This window comes from Apostichopus japonicus, chromosome 3, assembly GCF_037975245.1.
Source record: "Apostichopus japonicus isolate 1M-3 chromosome 3, ASM3797524v1, whole genome shotgun sequence".
Classification (NCBI taxonomy): Eukaryota; Metazoa; Echinodermata; class Holothuroidea; order Aspidochirotida; family Stichopodidae; genus Apostichopus; species Apostichopus japonicus.
Window position 1 is genome coordinate 14814247 of NC_092563.1, and position 15056 is coordinate 14829302.

Genomic DNA, 15056 nt, shown 5'->3' on the forward strand with positions numbered 1-15056 from the left:
TCAGGTTGTAGGAAAGTAATTCTCTGCATGACTAAATTCTATCAAAATTCGTCCTTCTTTAAGTATTGTGTAAAAGTAAGTTGGCATGACGTTTCGATCCTAGCAGGATCTTCTTCGAAGGCTAAATGACAAGTAACAGAAGAGACAAAAACACGCACAGAATACAGACAGGTTAATGAGCATGGTGAACACAAAAACAGAGATGTATAAGAGGATTGGTAGACAGGGAGTGGAGAGACAAAAGAAAGAAACCAACAGTGGAAGAGGAGAGGTCGGAGATAAACAGTGGAGGGACAAAGAGAGGAGTAAGGGAATGGGGTAGGGACTATAGACTGGAGAAGGACAAAGACGGAAAGGTGTGGAGAAAAAAGGGTGGAAGAGAACTATGAGAAGAGGAGTGATCGGTATTTTGAGAATGTAGTCTGATGATGAGATACACTTTGGTCCGCGGGAGTATAGGAATGGGTGTGACATTTACATGACCTGCAATATAAAATTCTGACCTGCAATGATTGCAACAGAGAAAGCTTGGGATATGTCGGTCTTTATCAACTCATATCATCTTCACCTTCAAAGTAAACTTGCTGGGGTTCTCAACAACAGTAGCCACCCTCTAAACATTAATTTGGAAAGTGCAATAATACCCCGCAGTGGGCGGATGAGACTACCCCGTGCCGTTACAAACCGTTACAAATCCTCCTTTATCCCTCCTTGTATTAAACTTCATAATGAATCTTTTACTCGTTATAGGTCAGTAATCTTGCTCATTGTGCAATCCAATGTTTCACAAGTATCTCTGGTGCTGTTTTACTGTATTTTGTATTTTACCGTTTTAACGTATCATGCCAGCTTTGTTTTAAGTCTTATGTCTTAGTAGTTGTGAGTCTGTTATATTTTGTGTGTATTTTATGTACTGTACGTATGTTTTATATTGTGAGCAATCAATTGCCCAGCTTGGGATGCAATAAAGAGAATCTGAATCTGAATTATCCGTCGGTACCTTACATGGATACGGTTCCGAATTAACATCTGTTGGCTTCCTACAATATCCTTGAAAAACTAGTGCAAGTAAATATGTCAAATATGTTAATCCAAACTTGCCATCTTATCGATTTGTGTGTGGCAATTCCGTATCATGATTCTTGCGCAATAAGCAAAAGAACTCTCTATAGAGCGTACTATGCATATATGAGTTGCTACACCATAGATATACGTAGTTAGTTAAGCCCACTTTAACTGACTTATAGGAAACTTGTTTCACGGATTTCGAATTACAATCTTTACGCATAGGGATCCTCGAAGCGGAAGACGAAAAATGCCATAGACAACATAGGTGACAACAAGTATACGGTAATTTATTCATAACATTACATTCATTTCCGAAGAAATATTGCATGTGTCATCTATACCCCGTTGATAATTTTTGACTCCTGTGCTTTTCCACCAAGTTAATACTATCTGATTTTATGGTTTATTTTGTTATTCTGCATTCCATTTCCTTGATCTACTCAATGATAGCTATAGTGATATTTTGCTAAAACGTGATATTTGTCACTAATTTGGTACTGTCAACACTTGTGAGGCTTTTTTTTCAAGCAATTTACTTCAGATTGTAATTGACTTATTCATTTAAGCGAATCATTCACGCGACGCACCTATTCACTGACTGCGAGCACACACGTTCAGCCAGATTTTACAATTGTTATTTTGCCGATTCGAAGTAAGCTTTCACATTCACATGGTACGGATTCTAAAGTCAGGCCAGAATATGCATGGCTGGTTAGTGATATTTTACACTTTGTCTGAAGCTGTTTTTCTGTAAAGTTAGCCTATGCCTAGTTTGTGCCTATAGTCTAGGGTTATACGTTGCTATAACGTGATTAGAGGTTAACCGTCGTGAAAATGTGCCAATTAAAAAGTGTAGTGCATGGGGAAGCAAATGCACTCAATGCCACACCGTTTACTATGAGTCGGCTGAGTGGCACTATGGAGCTTTAACCAGTTTAAAGCTCAATGGTGACACGTAGGTCTGAGGGGTGGGGTGTCTAAACATAGTTTCGTATTCCTGTCTATGCAATGGTAAATTCCACCTGAATCGTGCAACCATTTCAATCAGATTCCCATGCATGCTCGTCATAGGCGTATGAGCCTAATTTGATTTGGGAGGGCTGTAAAGACTTGCCCGAAAAATATAATCAAAAATTTTTCGTGCGCTCAACATCTTCATGTGCATATCATATAGACATTCATCGGTTATTACATCACATGCAAATAATTGATAAATGCCTATATGATATGCACATTAAGGTGATGAATGCGCACTGAGCGCGCGAAAAAGTTTGGTTATATTTTCCGTGTTATTACCCTTCCATATTGGTTATAATTATTGGGGAGGTCGTTACAATAATAACGATAATAATAATATCAGTTTAACCATTGAAAAACACATTGCAAATTTTTCTTCTTTCAGTAGGTGCCCGAAAAATTCTCAGCATATTGCCCGAATTTTAACCCCCAAAAAATTGAAAAACACATTGCAAATTATTCTGCTTTCAGTAGGTGCCCGAAAAATTCTCAGCATATTGCCCGAATTTTCACCAAAAAAGAAAAGAAAAACATACTGCGAATTTTTCTTCTTTCAGTAGGTGCCCGAAAAATGCTCAGCATGTTGCCCGAATTTTAACCCAAACAAATTGAAAAACACATTGCAAATTATTCTTCTCTTAGTAGGTGCCCGAAAAGTTCTCAGCATATTGCCGAATATCATGTCACAAAAAAAAATTGAAAAACACACTGCAAATTTTTCTTCTTTCAGTAGGTGCCCGAAAAATTCTCAGTATATTGCCGAATTTTCACAAAAAAATTTGGTTGGGGGCTGCACCTCAAAATCAAGTTAACCACTGAGCCTGAGGTCTTCAACAAAATATTGCAATGACTTACTCTGTTTGTGTGAAATCACCTCCCCACCCCTGCTGCTACCATTTTCGTCATAATGCAATTTTCGAACATTTTTTTGTGAAAGTCGACGAGTGAGACAGAAATCAAGTAAAACACTCAGGTATTTTATAAAATATTGTAATGAATTACTGTCTTTGTGTGAAATCACACACCCCTCCCCATCCCCCACTCCCCCGAAAAACAACTAATAACGAAAAAATTAATTAACCAACCTGCAAAGACATACATATATTTACCCGACCACCATAACATATTAAACTCAGTCTGTTTAACATGAGCATTTCAGTTAGATTTATGAAAATTACTGAGATATTTTGTACACAAAATTTAAACTGATACATGCTTATCTTCTTTTTGTGTCGCAATTTTACCGACCTGTTAAACATTTTCTTACTATACTATACCAAAATAATCTGTATCATGACATGTACCATCTGCTGTCAGTGCACAACCGCATGAGTCTTGAAAACTTAAGACTAAGTTAATGCCAATGCATTTCTTCTGCTTTATCCTATAAAGGCGAGACAAAACTTCAATATTGGGGCTCCTGTAATTACACCTCTCCACCTTTGCCACCCCACCACAACCCTCCTGATTTCGAAATCTGGCTTTCTTGACTACTGTAAGCGGGGAAATTGCTTCTTCGTTTGTTTATTTTTTTTTTTTTTGCATTTTTCTTTGGCTGATGCTGTTTCCCTTTCTGTTTCTTCCTCTGTCTGTAATTACCCAAATTTGGTATTGATTATTTTTTCTTCTTGCTTTGATATGTTAGTCGGTTTAGTTTTACTTGATGTTTTACTTGATACTCTTCCGACACTTCCAACTTTTTTCTTTCTTTCTTTTTTATTATGATTATTATTTTTTTTCCTGTTTATTTTTTGTTTATTCGAGTTTTCCTCGTTAATAGGTGAGGACAGTTGGATGGATGTTTTCTAATTTGAATAGGCTATTTAATCTCCGTTGAAGAAGGTGACCTAACTAAGCTGCCATATGCACATTCAGCTACTAATGTTTAGACAAGTTTATTCTTTCTATTGTGATTATTCACACACCTAAATTGCTATTTGTCCGACAATGCATGGCGCTACCAATACAGTCTTTTTCTTTACACCATTAGGTATAGGTTCAATTTATAGCTAGCGCGTAATAATCTGACCTTCGTCCTCCCTGCGTGCGCATACATACGGTGATACAAGAGCGCGCGCTCACTGCAGTATCTGTATGCATGTTGTACGTACATAATACCTCCCTGCGTGCGCGTTTATCTATATGTGAGTGCTGACTATACCGTCATACACAATGATGTTTCAATGGGAATTTGTTGTTGTTTTTTTTATAGGCGTCCATATCAACACGTACTGGGGAGTTCTCAACATTGTATGCAGTGCAGTCTACGCGTTGGATATATCTTACCTTCGTTCTTCGTCTCAATTGTTTTGACGCCTCTATGATATGTTTGCAGAGAAGAAGAGGACGACATTTGAAGACATAAACAGAATGCGCATATGCTGGTTAGTGATATTTTACACCTTGTCGAAAGCTGTTTGTCCGTCTGTAAAGTTAGCCTATATGCCTAGCCTGTGCCTATAGTCCAGGGCCTTGCTTCTGAATTGATATTCTTATGTATGAGGTAATAACAGGTTAGTTAACCATCGTGAAAAGTGCCAATGAAATATAGAAGTAGGTCTATATAGCTACAACTGGCAAACGGTAGGCTATAAAGTGTTGACATTAGAGAGATTAATTCGACAAAGAGTAGAGTTTGCCAGTAGAAGTTCTAAACGTGTCATAAATAGAAACAGCAATTAAGCTGATAGTTTTATTCTCGGTGGTATATGTTAACACTGTTAACTTAGTGACCTACTGTATCGACTTCTTGGTTTTTGCACATTTCTGGCATTCAATCAAAAATTTGGGCACTTAGTAGAAAATGGGCAATCTTTTCACTTTTAGTTCATCTTTGCCAGAATTTCACCTATTCTGTTTCCGAATTTTCGTCATTTCCTGCATTTTCGATCGCATAATTTTTTGAGGGGGGGGAGGGAGGGGGCAGTCTGCCCGCACCGCTCAGGATGTGCACTCTCGATGGTTCTGGGTACAGTACTTTGAATCATGAATACGCATTGGATTCTCACACCGACTACAACTACGCAGTTATGAAGAAAAACAAAACGATGCCAAGGACTTATATTCGCGCGTAGCGAGAGAATTTTCAGAAAATGAAGATAAAATATAACGATATGGCGGATTTATATTTTTGTTCCGTTTTTCCGTGGTATTCTACAAAATAATTGACATGCCCTCCATATCAGAGAAAGCTCCCATTACTTTCTTTGAATAATGGTCATGCCCCCAACCCCCATATATTGATCAGGTTGAGTCGCCGCTCATGCGCCGTTGTACATTCACGATATCACGGTCGGTGTTGCGATAAGCCTACAGGTTCCCCATAGCATTCAAATTTAATTCTAACATTGTCATTTTCTTTTTCCATAAGATTTACCGGATCTGCTGAAAGAGATGAAGGAGCTGCGATTATTGAGGACACCATCGCCACCTCAGAGCAGTGCCAGCATGCCCCCACCAGAGCAGGACGTTCAGAACAGTCAGGTAGGAGATTGCACAGATTACACTGAATCCAGAACATTCTATTGAAGTTGTTTCAATCACAAATAGTGCTCAATTTTACTTCGTATACACATGCACCATGAGATATCAGTTCAAACCTGGTGTATTAGTTGGCGAAATAAGAGGGGCGCCACTCTTTTTCAATTACATTTGAGGCCTGGAGGGGTTGAACTCGGGAAATATCTGTCAGTTGAGAAGGTGAAATGCTTCCGGGGTCATACTTGGTATGCTCATTGCCCATATGGACATCAAAGCTGTCGAAAAGGAAAAATTCGGAACAATCCACATCTTTCCAGTCCCAGATTATTTTTTCCCATTTATGGTTTCTTAATTTTCCGACAGACACAGCGGCCTATCTCATCAGGCCAAACCATTGAGGTTGATCTGACCACGCGTCTGGACAACGTCATGAGGCGCTGTAACAATCAAGAGGCTTCAAAAATGGTCAACGATATGATGACGGGGCTATTCAGCAAAGAACACATGGCGAGTCATACGCTTACCGGAACGGTGTCCGGAGAGGGAACCGACCCTCACGCTGTCGCTAAGCATCAGCTGGACCGATCAGCTGTTCAGGAAATAGTAGGTGAGACCAGTGTCATTGCATCTCATACACACTCTTTTGTCATCCCAACATCTGTAATTCTCTAGCTGTACTTCTGCATCACAAATTTCTTCGTTTAACCATGTCTCTGTGATGAACACAATGTCAAAATTACATTCACCAACATATGCCTGCAGTAACTTACTTGAACGAAGTTGGTATTATTCGTTCCACCTCTTTGAAGGATTTTTCACCACTATATGCATGTTGACTCCTTGCATTGCCATTCTCCCTGTTTGTGAACCCAGAACCTAGAAGAACTGCGAGATGGGTATTAGGACTGTACGTTTAAACGTTAACCGTTCGGTTAATTGAAACGGTTAACCGGTTAGTGAATTAACCGGAATGACACAGCCGTAATGGGTATATACGTTTGTTCGTTACACTGAAGGCTTTTCTGAAGTAATAATTGACCCCACATCAGACAGAAACAGCTACTGAGCGTGATCCAGTTTAGTCCACCGCGCTAGTTCAAGGAATATGCCATGGTAGTTCTTCACTATCAACATTCCTAATGTATAGCCGGGGGAAAGGATGTTCGGTGGTGACATTCCTGGGGGGGTGGGGTGATGGGAGCTACGGATCTCTGCCGATGACAACAAGAATAACTAACATGTTGGTTTTAGTACTAGTCCATGTAGTATATCTGCTAGCGTATTCTCTGACACCGACTAGCGAGCTCTACGTAAAAAGGAAAGGAAAACAACGTCTCATAAGTAAAAGCCATTTACAAAATAAGATAAAAAGTGAAAATCTTAACATTAAAAAAATAAGGAGCAGCATATGGCAATCAATAAAGTAAGACACTTAAATAAATGAAAGTAAAACTAAGGGACGGTTACACTGAAATGAGAATGCTCTTATAAAAGTTAAATTAGGTATCTTAAGTACTCCTTTAATATTAAAATACAGGGACGGCTCCTTTAACTACATGTGGTCATGTGACCATGCACATGGTGAACATTATTAAAGTCCACAATTACGATTAGGAATTAACTAGAAACTAAATTTATGGCAAAGCAAATACAAATGCCTGTTATTCACCTAATAACGATTTGTTGTCAGTTATTCACCTTATAACCATTTAACCTCAACTTGTAACCTATCAAAATGGCTCTATAATAATGGTTGCATATTAGCTAACATTTCCAAAGTTATAATTAAAAAGGTGTACATATTTCCCAGTACAAGAAATTAATCTCTATTAAAAACCCAAGAGAAGTATCCAACATTTAGTTAAACAACCTCTCTCTGTACACATTAATAACATGTCAATAAAAACAACTCGGCCTAAAGTTCACATTGACATTACGAACATGAGTTTAGACTATTACATCTCGACTCATGGGCGCGACCATCTTAAATACAAGTACTTCACTAAATGAGGGCGCTATGCAAAAATATAAGTTTACTATGACGTAAGGTCCCCTGTTATGGCTACAATACAATTTGTTCATGTGACGTAGCCTACGTAAAATTACGATCTTAGGAACCACTGAGATCATTAAGTATGGAGATATAAAATTATGATAAAGGTTGATTAAAGGTTCTGGAAAAGCAGTTATACTATTATTTACGAACTCTTAATTCAGCATTTTACAGTAATATTGGATTGAAAAGTTACTAAGTATGCTGAAAGGTTAAGCCTAGGCTATACTTTAATTTGATTTGATTTGATTTATTTGATTTTCCACTGGAAATATACATGTGGAGGGAAGTCCTCTAAAAAGCCAATTCAGGCTTAACATTTACTTTCTTTGTAATTTACTTTCTTTGTAAAGCGCTTTGAGCAGTAACTTTTGTTTACTGATTTGGCGCTATATAAGTCTCATTTATTATTATTATTATTATTATTATTATTATTATTATTATTATTATTATTATTATTATTATTATTATTATTATTATTATTATTATTATTATTATTATTATCATTATTATTATTATTATTATTATTATTATTATACTACTCAGGCAGTAGCCTACCATTGTAATAGTGTTAACAGTACAAATAGGGCCAACCGTGACTCTAAACTTGATCGAGAGTAACAGAATCAAATCGATATATTATGAATCACAGAACCCTTGTTTGCTTAAAAGATATAAAAAGAAGAGAAATTATATAATTACCTCATAGAGCTATTAAAGTGACAACTTCAATTGCTGCAAAAGCAGACAAAAACGTAGTAAAGAGGTAAATAGAAATCTTCGATGTGTTGAGTTAACTGATAAAAGTAACGTAATGTCTAAGAACAATGGATTTCAAGGCTACCCCACGCCCTGAAGTGTCTCCCAATCTGAACAGAAGGGTTTGACCAGTTCCGGTGTCCGAATTCTAAGGCAGGCCAGCTATGCCAAAGGGCATGGCTCTACACTAAATAAAAATGCCAATAGGAGTGGAAACCATTGATGTCCCTCCCTCACATTCGGGCCCGTAGCCAGCATTACATTTTTAGGGGGGTGGGGCAAGCATTGTGATTTGCGGGGGGAGGGCATAAAATTGTGATGGGGGCATAAGATTAATTATTATGCAATTTCAATTATCATCGGGGGGGGGCAGAAATATTTTTTGGTGGGGCATTGCCCAGAAATGCCCCTCCCCACTCCATGGCTACGGGCCTGCTCACATCGGAGACGGAATTGGCTCATATTGTACTCAGTTCAATGGAAGTCTCTGACTTTCCAGTCTTCATTCTTTCCTATTCCCAGCTCGAGTGCTGAAGGCCTTCCCCATCAAGACATCCAGTGAGGTCAGGGGTATGATCCGCCAGAAATTATCGAATGCGGCGAAGGCTTTGAAGAGGAAGCAGCAAGTAGAGCCAGAAGCTTGACATGGTGCCGAATTTGAATAATTTATTTTATTTTATTTTATTCATTGATAAATGTTTTCCCAATAAAGGTTTTCCTGAAATCACAGTTGACGATATTCTACTTTATTTATGTGTGATATGTAGTAGACCTAGATGTTACACACTAATTATAGGGCCTACGCCAAGGGTGGCGGAACCAGGGGGCACGTGCCCCCCCCCCCACTTTTCCTCAGGGTTAAAAATGTGCCCTTTTTCTACGCAAGGCATGTGTTCAGAGTTGTTTCTTCTCTCTTTGAAATATATAAATCAACTTTCTCGTGCTTCCAGTTCCACATACCCGCCGTGTTATTCTGTTCGAAGCAATTCACAGATCTATACCGTTGTGACTCTTGCATGAGCATGGAGATGAAATGGCTCCAGCTAAATCATCCAGTTGCATTTGTTATGGTTTCATAAGGTATTCTCTGATTGGCTGTTGCTATTATTAGGGTTAGCGTCAGTCTGTCATTTTTCCGATTTGGTCAATTGAATTGGTAAACAAATGGCATTTGAGAATTTTGTATGATAGATAGTATTGTAAGGTGTGGTGAAAGCATGGTAACTCTGATGTAATGTGTGGTGAATGCACAGTATTCCTTATGGAGCTAAATAATCACTGCGGTGAAAAACTTGCTGAAATAAAAACCATGGTAAATACATGATAATTTTGATGTTAAGTGTGGTGAATGTTGGGCCTTTTACCGCGGTAAATTTGAGGTGAACGTGTGGTAAAAGCATGGTAAATGCAGGGTAAATTTGATATAAAAATACCATGGTATACCATGGTAATACCATGGTGTACCATGTCCATAGGGCCAAAATACCATGGTATACCATGGTAACTTACCACACATTTACCATGCTTTTACCATGGATCTAAAAGTGTGGTAAGTGACCATGGTAAAAGTATGGTAATTTTTTACCTGGAACTGCACTGCATACAATGTTGAGAACTCCCCAGTACGTGTTGATATGGACGCCTGTAAAAAAACAACAAATTCCCATTGAAACACCACTGTGTATGACGGTATGGTCAGCACTCGCTTATAAATAAACGCGCACGCACGGAGATATTATGTACGTACAACATGCATACAGATATTGCAGTGAGCGCGCGCTCTTGTATCACCGTATGTATGCGCGCGCGGGGAGGACGAAGGTCAGATTATTTCGCGCTAGCTATAAATTGAGCCTATATCTAATGGTGTAAAGCAGAAGACTGTTTTGGTAGCGCCATGCATTGTCGGACAAATAGCAATTAAGGTGTGTGAATAATCACAATAGAAAGAATAAACTTGTCTAAACATTAGTAGCTGAATGTGCATATGGCAGCTTAGTTTGGTCACCTTCTTCAACGGAGATTAAATAGCCTATTCAAATTAGAAAACATCCAACTGTCTTCACCTATAAACGAGGAAAACTCGAATAAACAAAAAATAAACAGAAAAAAAAATAATAATCATAATAAAAAAGAAAGAAAGAAAAAAGTTGGAACTGTCGAAATAGTATTCTAAAAGAAGACAGTTCGGAGTTTAAAACAAAAGCAAAGAGAATTAACATCAAGTAAAACAGAAAACTGACTAAGAAAATCAAAGCAAGTAAATAATAAGCCTCTCAACAACCTTCAAGGTTTGATAGTGGATTTATATATGTTGAACAACCTATATTTGTTTCTGGATGAGGTGTTCTAACCTAAGGCATTTGAAAACCAAGAACCACGAAAACACTGTGAGACCTTCAGAATGTTCTGGTATAGTGTATATGTTCTAACCCTTGACGTCAACATGGGGGTCACGGGGGTGGGTGGCACGATCTTTTGGGAGGTCATGTGCCCCCCCCCCCATATCATCCCTCGGTGACGCCACTGGGGGGTGCAACATCAATATCATGTCCACGGATTTCCTTGGGAGAACATATGGTCACCTTAACCTATATGGTATTCGTAGTATGCTAAATATTGAGGTATAATATACTGATATTTTAGAGTAACATATCGACCTCAACCATAATATACTGATGTTCAATTGTTTTTTTCCCGTAATGTAGATGTTTGATATAAATTCTAACATTGGGAAACCAATGGCAACTAACAAGTTGAACGCCGATAGAATCGGACAAACATTTTAAGTTGCTCAAGTTGAAAATCTGTAGATATATGTTTTATTTTAAATGCTGTTATTGAGTTGTAAAATGTTGTTACTATTTCTGATGCACTGATATTGGAACTTAACATATTGATTTCAATGTTGTCATGTTGATATTAACTTGTAATGTGCTGATATTTTTCCAGACATACCTGATATCATTTCATAATATTGTGAAACATAGAGTTCCACACTTGGGAATACTAGGGAGCTCATATTTGAGAACGTAATTTCAAAGACTTCAACGTATTCATCGGCCAATAACCAATCGAGCAGTACCGTTCAGGAAGGACTTCTGTCTGAGTAACAGTTACGACTCATCGTCATCGTCATCGTCATCGTCATCGTCATCGTCATCGTCATCGTCATCGTCATCGTCATCGTCATCGTCATCGTCATCGTCATCGTCATCATCATCATCATCATCATCATCATCATCATCATCATCATCATCATCATCATCATCATCATCATCATCATCATCATCATCATCATCATCATCATCATCATCAACAACGTCGTCGTCGTCATCCTCGTCGTCGTCGTCGTCATCCTCGTCGTCTTCGTCGTCGTCATCATCATCATCATTGTAAGAGGGTAACTCGTATAGCCGGAGCTAATCTTCCACGAGGCCCTCAAATAATAGAAATATATTTAATAAAAATCAAATACATAGAATAACAAACTTTTTTATGAAATACATGAAAGTTTAAACTAAGATGTTGTAAACTGGAATTCAACTGAATTATAGATGTATAAGAATGTTCGAAGTCATTAAAGAGTGCTCCGATTCTAAAATCATAAAATATAAGAGGTACATGAACAAAAAATGGTGTGCGACTTTCTAATGACGTAAATCGTAACAAAAAAATAACTAAAACATGTTAAAAGTTAAATATAACTTTGTAGTTGTTCTTTTGAAACTACTGGAGTTGTTTGCATTTTTTACTTTATTTAGTAGTTCATTCAATTGTTTCTCTGCAATGTAGGAAATCTTTCCGTTGTGCAATTCAGTTTTACATTTAGAAAGAGCCCCGATGACGTAGTTGACCGTAACCATGGTAATGTTAATCATATGTATCAACAAACATTCCTTTCATGTATGGTGGGACAAGTCCGTGGATGGATATACACACCATAACATGTTCATATTAAGACATTGACTGACAGTATGCCATCGAAGTCGTTCAAATAGGTCACTTGACCATTCGTCATAACCATAGCCGGGGGGGGGGGGGGGGCCTGAGGGGATGCAACCAAATATTTTTGTGAAAATTTGGGCAATATGCTGAGAATTTTTCGGGCACCTACTGAAAGAAAAATAAATTGCAATGATGAAGCTAAAGGAAACCAATAGTTTTCACCAGCACTTATATATTCGGTAATTCACCAGTGTTTTTTTTTTTTAATGGTTAAACTTCTATTATTATTATTATTATTATTATTATTATTATTATTATTATTATTATCATTATGATTGTAACGACTTCCCTCAAGGTTATAACCAATATGGGGTTAATGGGTTAAGGGTTAATGATTTTATGTAATTGGCATGCGATGTAATAACCAATGCATGACTATATGATGTGTAAATTAACATGTTGAACGTGCGCGGGGCGCGCGAAAAAAAACTTTTGGTTATATTCTTCGGGCTAGTCGTTATATAGCCCCCCCTCCCCAATCAAATTGGGCTCCTACGCCTGTAGTCATAAGTAGCACCTAGGATTAATGGGGACACACATTTTTAGAGCTTTCCGATTCGATTTCGGTCAGTGTTTCTTTTCTGGTTGCATGAACCCCATGTAAGTTTACAGTAATCCATTAATGGCATAATGTAGCCTTTATATATAGTATAAGACGAAAGTATAGGAATGTCGATATCTCTTTTAATTTTTTTTAACAGTGCCATTCTATTAGTACTTATGGTGATACATACAAAATCAATTTGGACATTCCAAGTCAGATGGGCATCAAAGTTAATACATATAGAAGCTTTGCTGACGTATAGTTTTGCATTTATCGTCACAATTAGATTGCTGCGATCTATATGCTTGTTTGTCTTTGTTTGGAACATATGAATATGCTTTTATTTTTTTTATTTTTTGCAGCGTTAATTGTAATGATTACAACTAATGCGAAGGATTGATTTATCATCTTTAGTTTATTCGGTTTCTACTTTTAGATGGCATGTATGGACAGAGAGCGCTGGTGAAGGCGCTAATACAAAACAACATAAGACATACTCATTACATTAATGACCATTTTGCTTGCCGCTGAGACAATATGAGTTGTAAAATGAGTTGTATATGTCTGGCATCTTCATTTTAATTTAATACCAAGCCTATCAAAACTCTCATCACTAATACGAAATGTTGTAACGTCTGCATACATTGCAGCTGAATAGTGTTCAAGGCATAAATCAAGATCATATGTTAATAAGTATAGATATAAGAGTGGCACCAATTAAGAATTTAATCTTGCGGTACACCAACTTTAACATACATTGCGGTTGATTTTACCCCGTTTAGAAATACACTGTGTGTTCTATTATACATTAATCGTTTCTTCAGATCTGCCACAGTTCTTTTTGCATTTCCACAGTTTTTGGCAATAGCACTTTTAAAGTATACTACCCTGCTGAGATAGTCGAATGAGGGATGTTGCTTTGTTCCCGAGCAGAGACGAGATAGGGATGTGTTCATTATATTTTTGCTTTCATGTTTCATGGCAGATTTTTATTTGTTCGTTTAATCCAAGCAGGTTGATACTTTCGTTTGATCCTGTTTAGTTTCTGCGGGGCGTGAATGTTCACGATACCAATCAACACATCTTCCCACGTTTGAAGTGCCTTTTCTAAGTTCATGTCAGAGATTATATCATGCCATGTACAGGGGCGTCGGAAGCGTTTTTGAATTGGTACGGAAGATCAGAGTGTGGCCATCTATCATTATTATCGGAGGACGTTTGGTAGGTCAAACTATACGCTTCGCGCCACCATGGTTGGCGCGTAGCGTAATGGAGAAAATTTTGAAAAACTTCCTCCCAGATTGCAGGAAATGACACTTCCCGAGCATGAAAACAAGATCCCTGCCATGCCAGAGTATAGTCACATTTAGCCTACTTGCCGTCATCATTATTAAAAATTATACCTCCTAGATTATTTTTTGCCATTTTTTGTTTTCTTGGTCCTACTTCTTTTTTTTTTCTTTTTCTGCGCCGTGAAGATTGGTCCGGCGTCCGCCGGACCTGCCGTACCGGCTCCGACGCCCCTGATGTATAATCGTAAGTCTTGCAAGAATGCATTGTCGTCCATAATTTTACTGCCATCTACATTATCGAAGTTTACATTACATTCTCTATATGTTTCTCTTTGAGACACAGAGAAAATATACCAGATGACGATCTTTCAATCTAATAATATGCGGTACTTGAACATTTTTCACAATTTCACTATTTGTAGCATATAAAAATAGGCGTAGGAGCCCAGTTTGATTGGGGGGGGGGGGGGCTGTAACGATCTGACCGAAAAATATAACCAAAATTGTTCGCGTTCAACATCTTAATCTGCATATCATATAGGCATACATCGGTTATTGCATCGCATGCCAATTACATACATATGCCGTGTTATTACCGTTCCATATCGGTTAGAAATTTTCGTGATGTCGTTTCAATAATAATGATAATATTAATATAAATTTAACCATTGAAAATCACATTGCAATTTATTTTTCTTTCAGTGGGTGCCCGAAAAATTCTCCTCATATTGCCCGAATTTTCACAAAATTATTTGCTTGGGGGCTGCAGACCCCAGCCCCCTCCCCCGCCTCCTACGCCTATGTATATACATGATCGATCAGGGAGCAGGTGTTT

At 37.9% G+C, this 15056-nt stretch overlaps 1 protein-coding gene across 3 annotated transcripts; it reads left to right on the top strand.

Moving 5' to 3' along the window:
- Nucleotides 1-1215: 1215 nt before the first annotated feature.
- LOC139964578 (BEN domain-containing protein 6-like) lies at nt 1216-9077 on the top strand. 3 transcript variants are annotated; one of them, XM_071966298.1, is made up of 6 exons: nt 1233-1350; nt 3478-3580; nt 4298-4469; nt 5456-5568; nt 5929-6172; nt 8900-9077. In XM_071966298.1, the coding sequence occupies exons 4-6, from the start codon at nt 5479-5481 to the stop codon at nt 9019-9021; spliced, it is 456 nt and encodes a 151-aa protein (XP_071822399.1). In that variant the 5' UTR covers nt 1233-1350; nt 3478-3580; nt 4298-4469; nt 5456-5478; the 3' UTR covers nt 9022-9077. The 3 variants fall into 3 exon arrangements, with proteins under 3 accessions (XP_071822392.1, XP_071822407.1, XP_071822399.1); XM_071966291.1 differs by lacking the exon at nt 3478-3580 and having other exon boundaries at nt 1216-1350; XM_071966306.1 differs by lacking the exon at nt 3478-3580 and having other exon boundaries at nt 1216-1350; nt 5935-6172.
- Nucleotides 9078-15056: the final 5979 nt, after the last annotated feature.

Bases quoted from the DNA above. Each gene is read 5' to 3' on its own strand.
- LOC139964578 (XM_071966291.1), top strand. From the start codon at position 5,479: ATGAAGGAGCTGCGATTATTGAGGACACCATCGCCACCTCAGAGCAGT. The intron at 5,569-5,928 runs GTAGGAGATTGC...ATTTTCCGACAG, and splicing joins AGGACGTTCAGAACAGTCAG to ACACAGCGGCCTATCTCATC. The intron at 6,173-8,899 runs GTGAGACCAGTG...TCCTATTCCCAG, and splicing joins AGCTGTTCAGGAAATAGTAG to CTCGAGTGCTGAAGGCCTTC.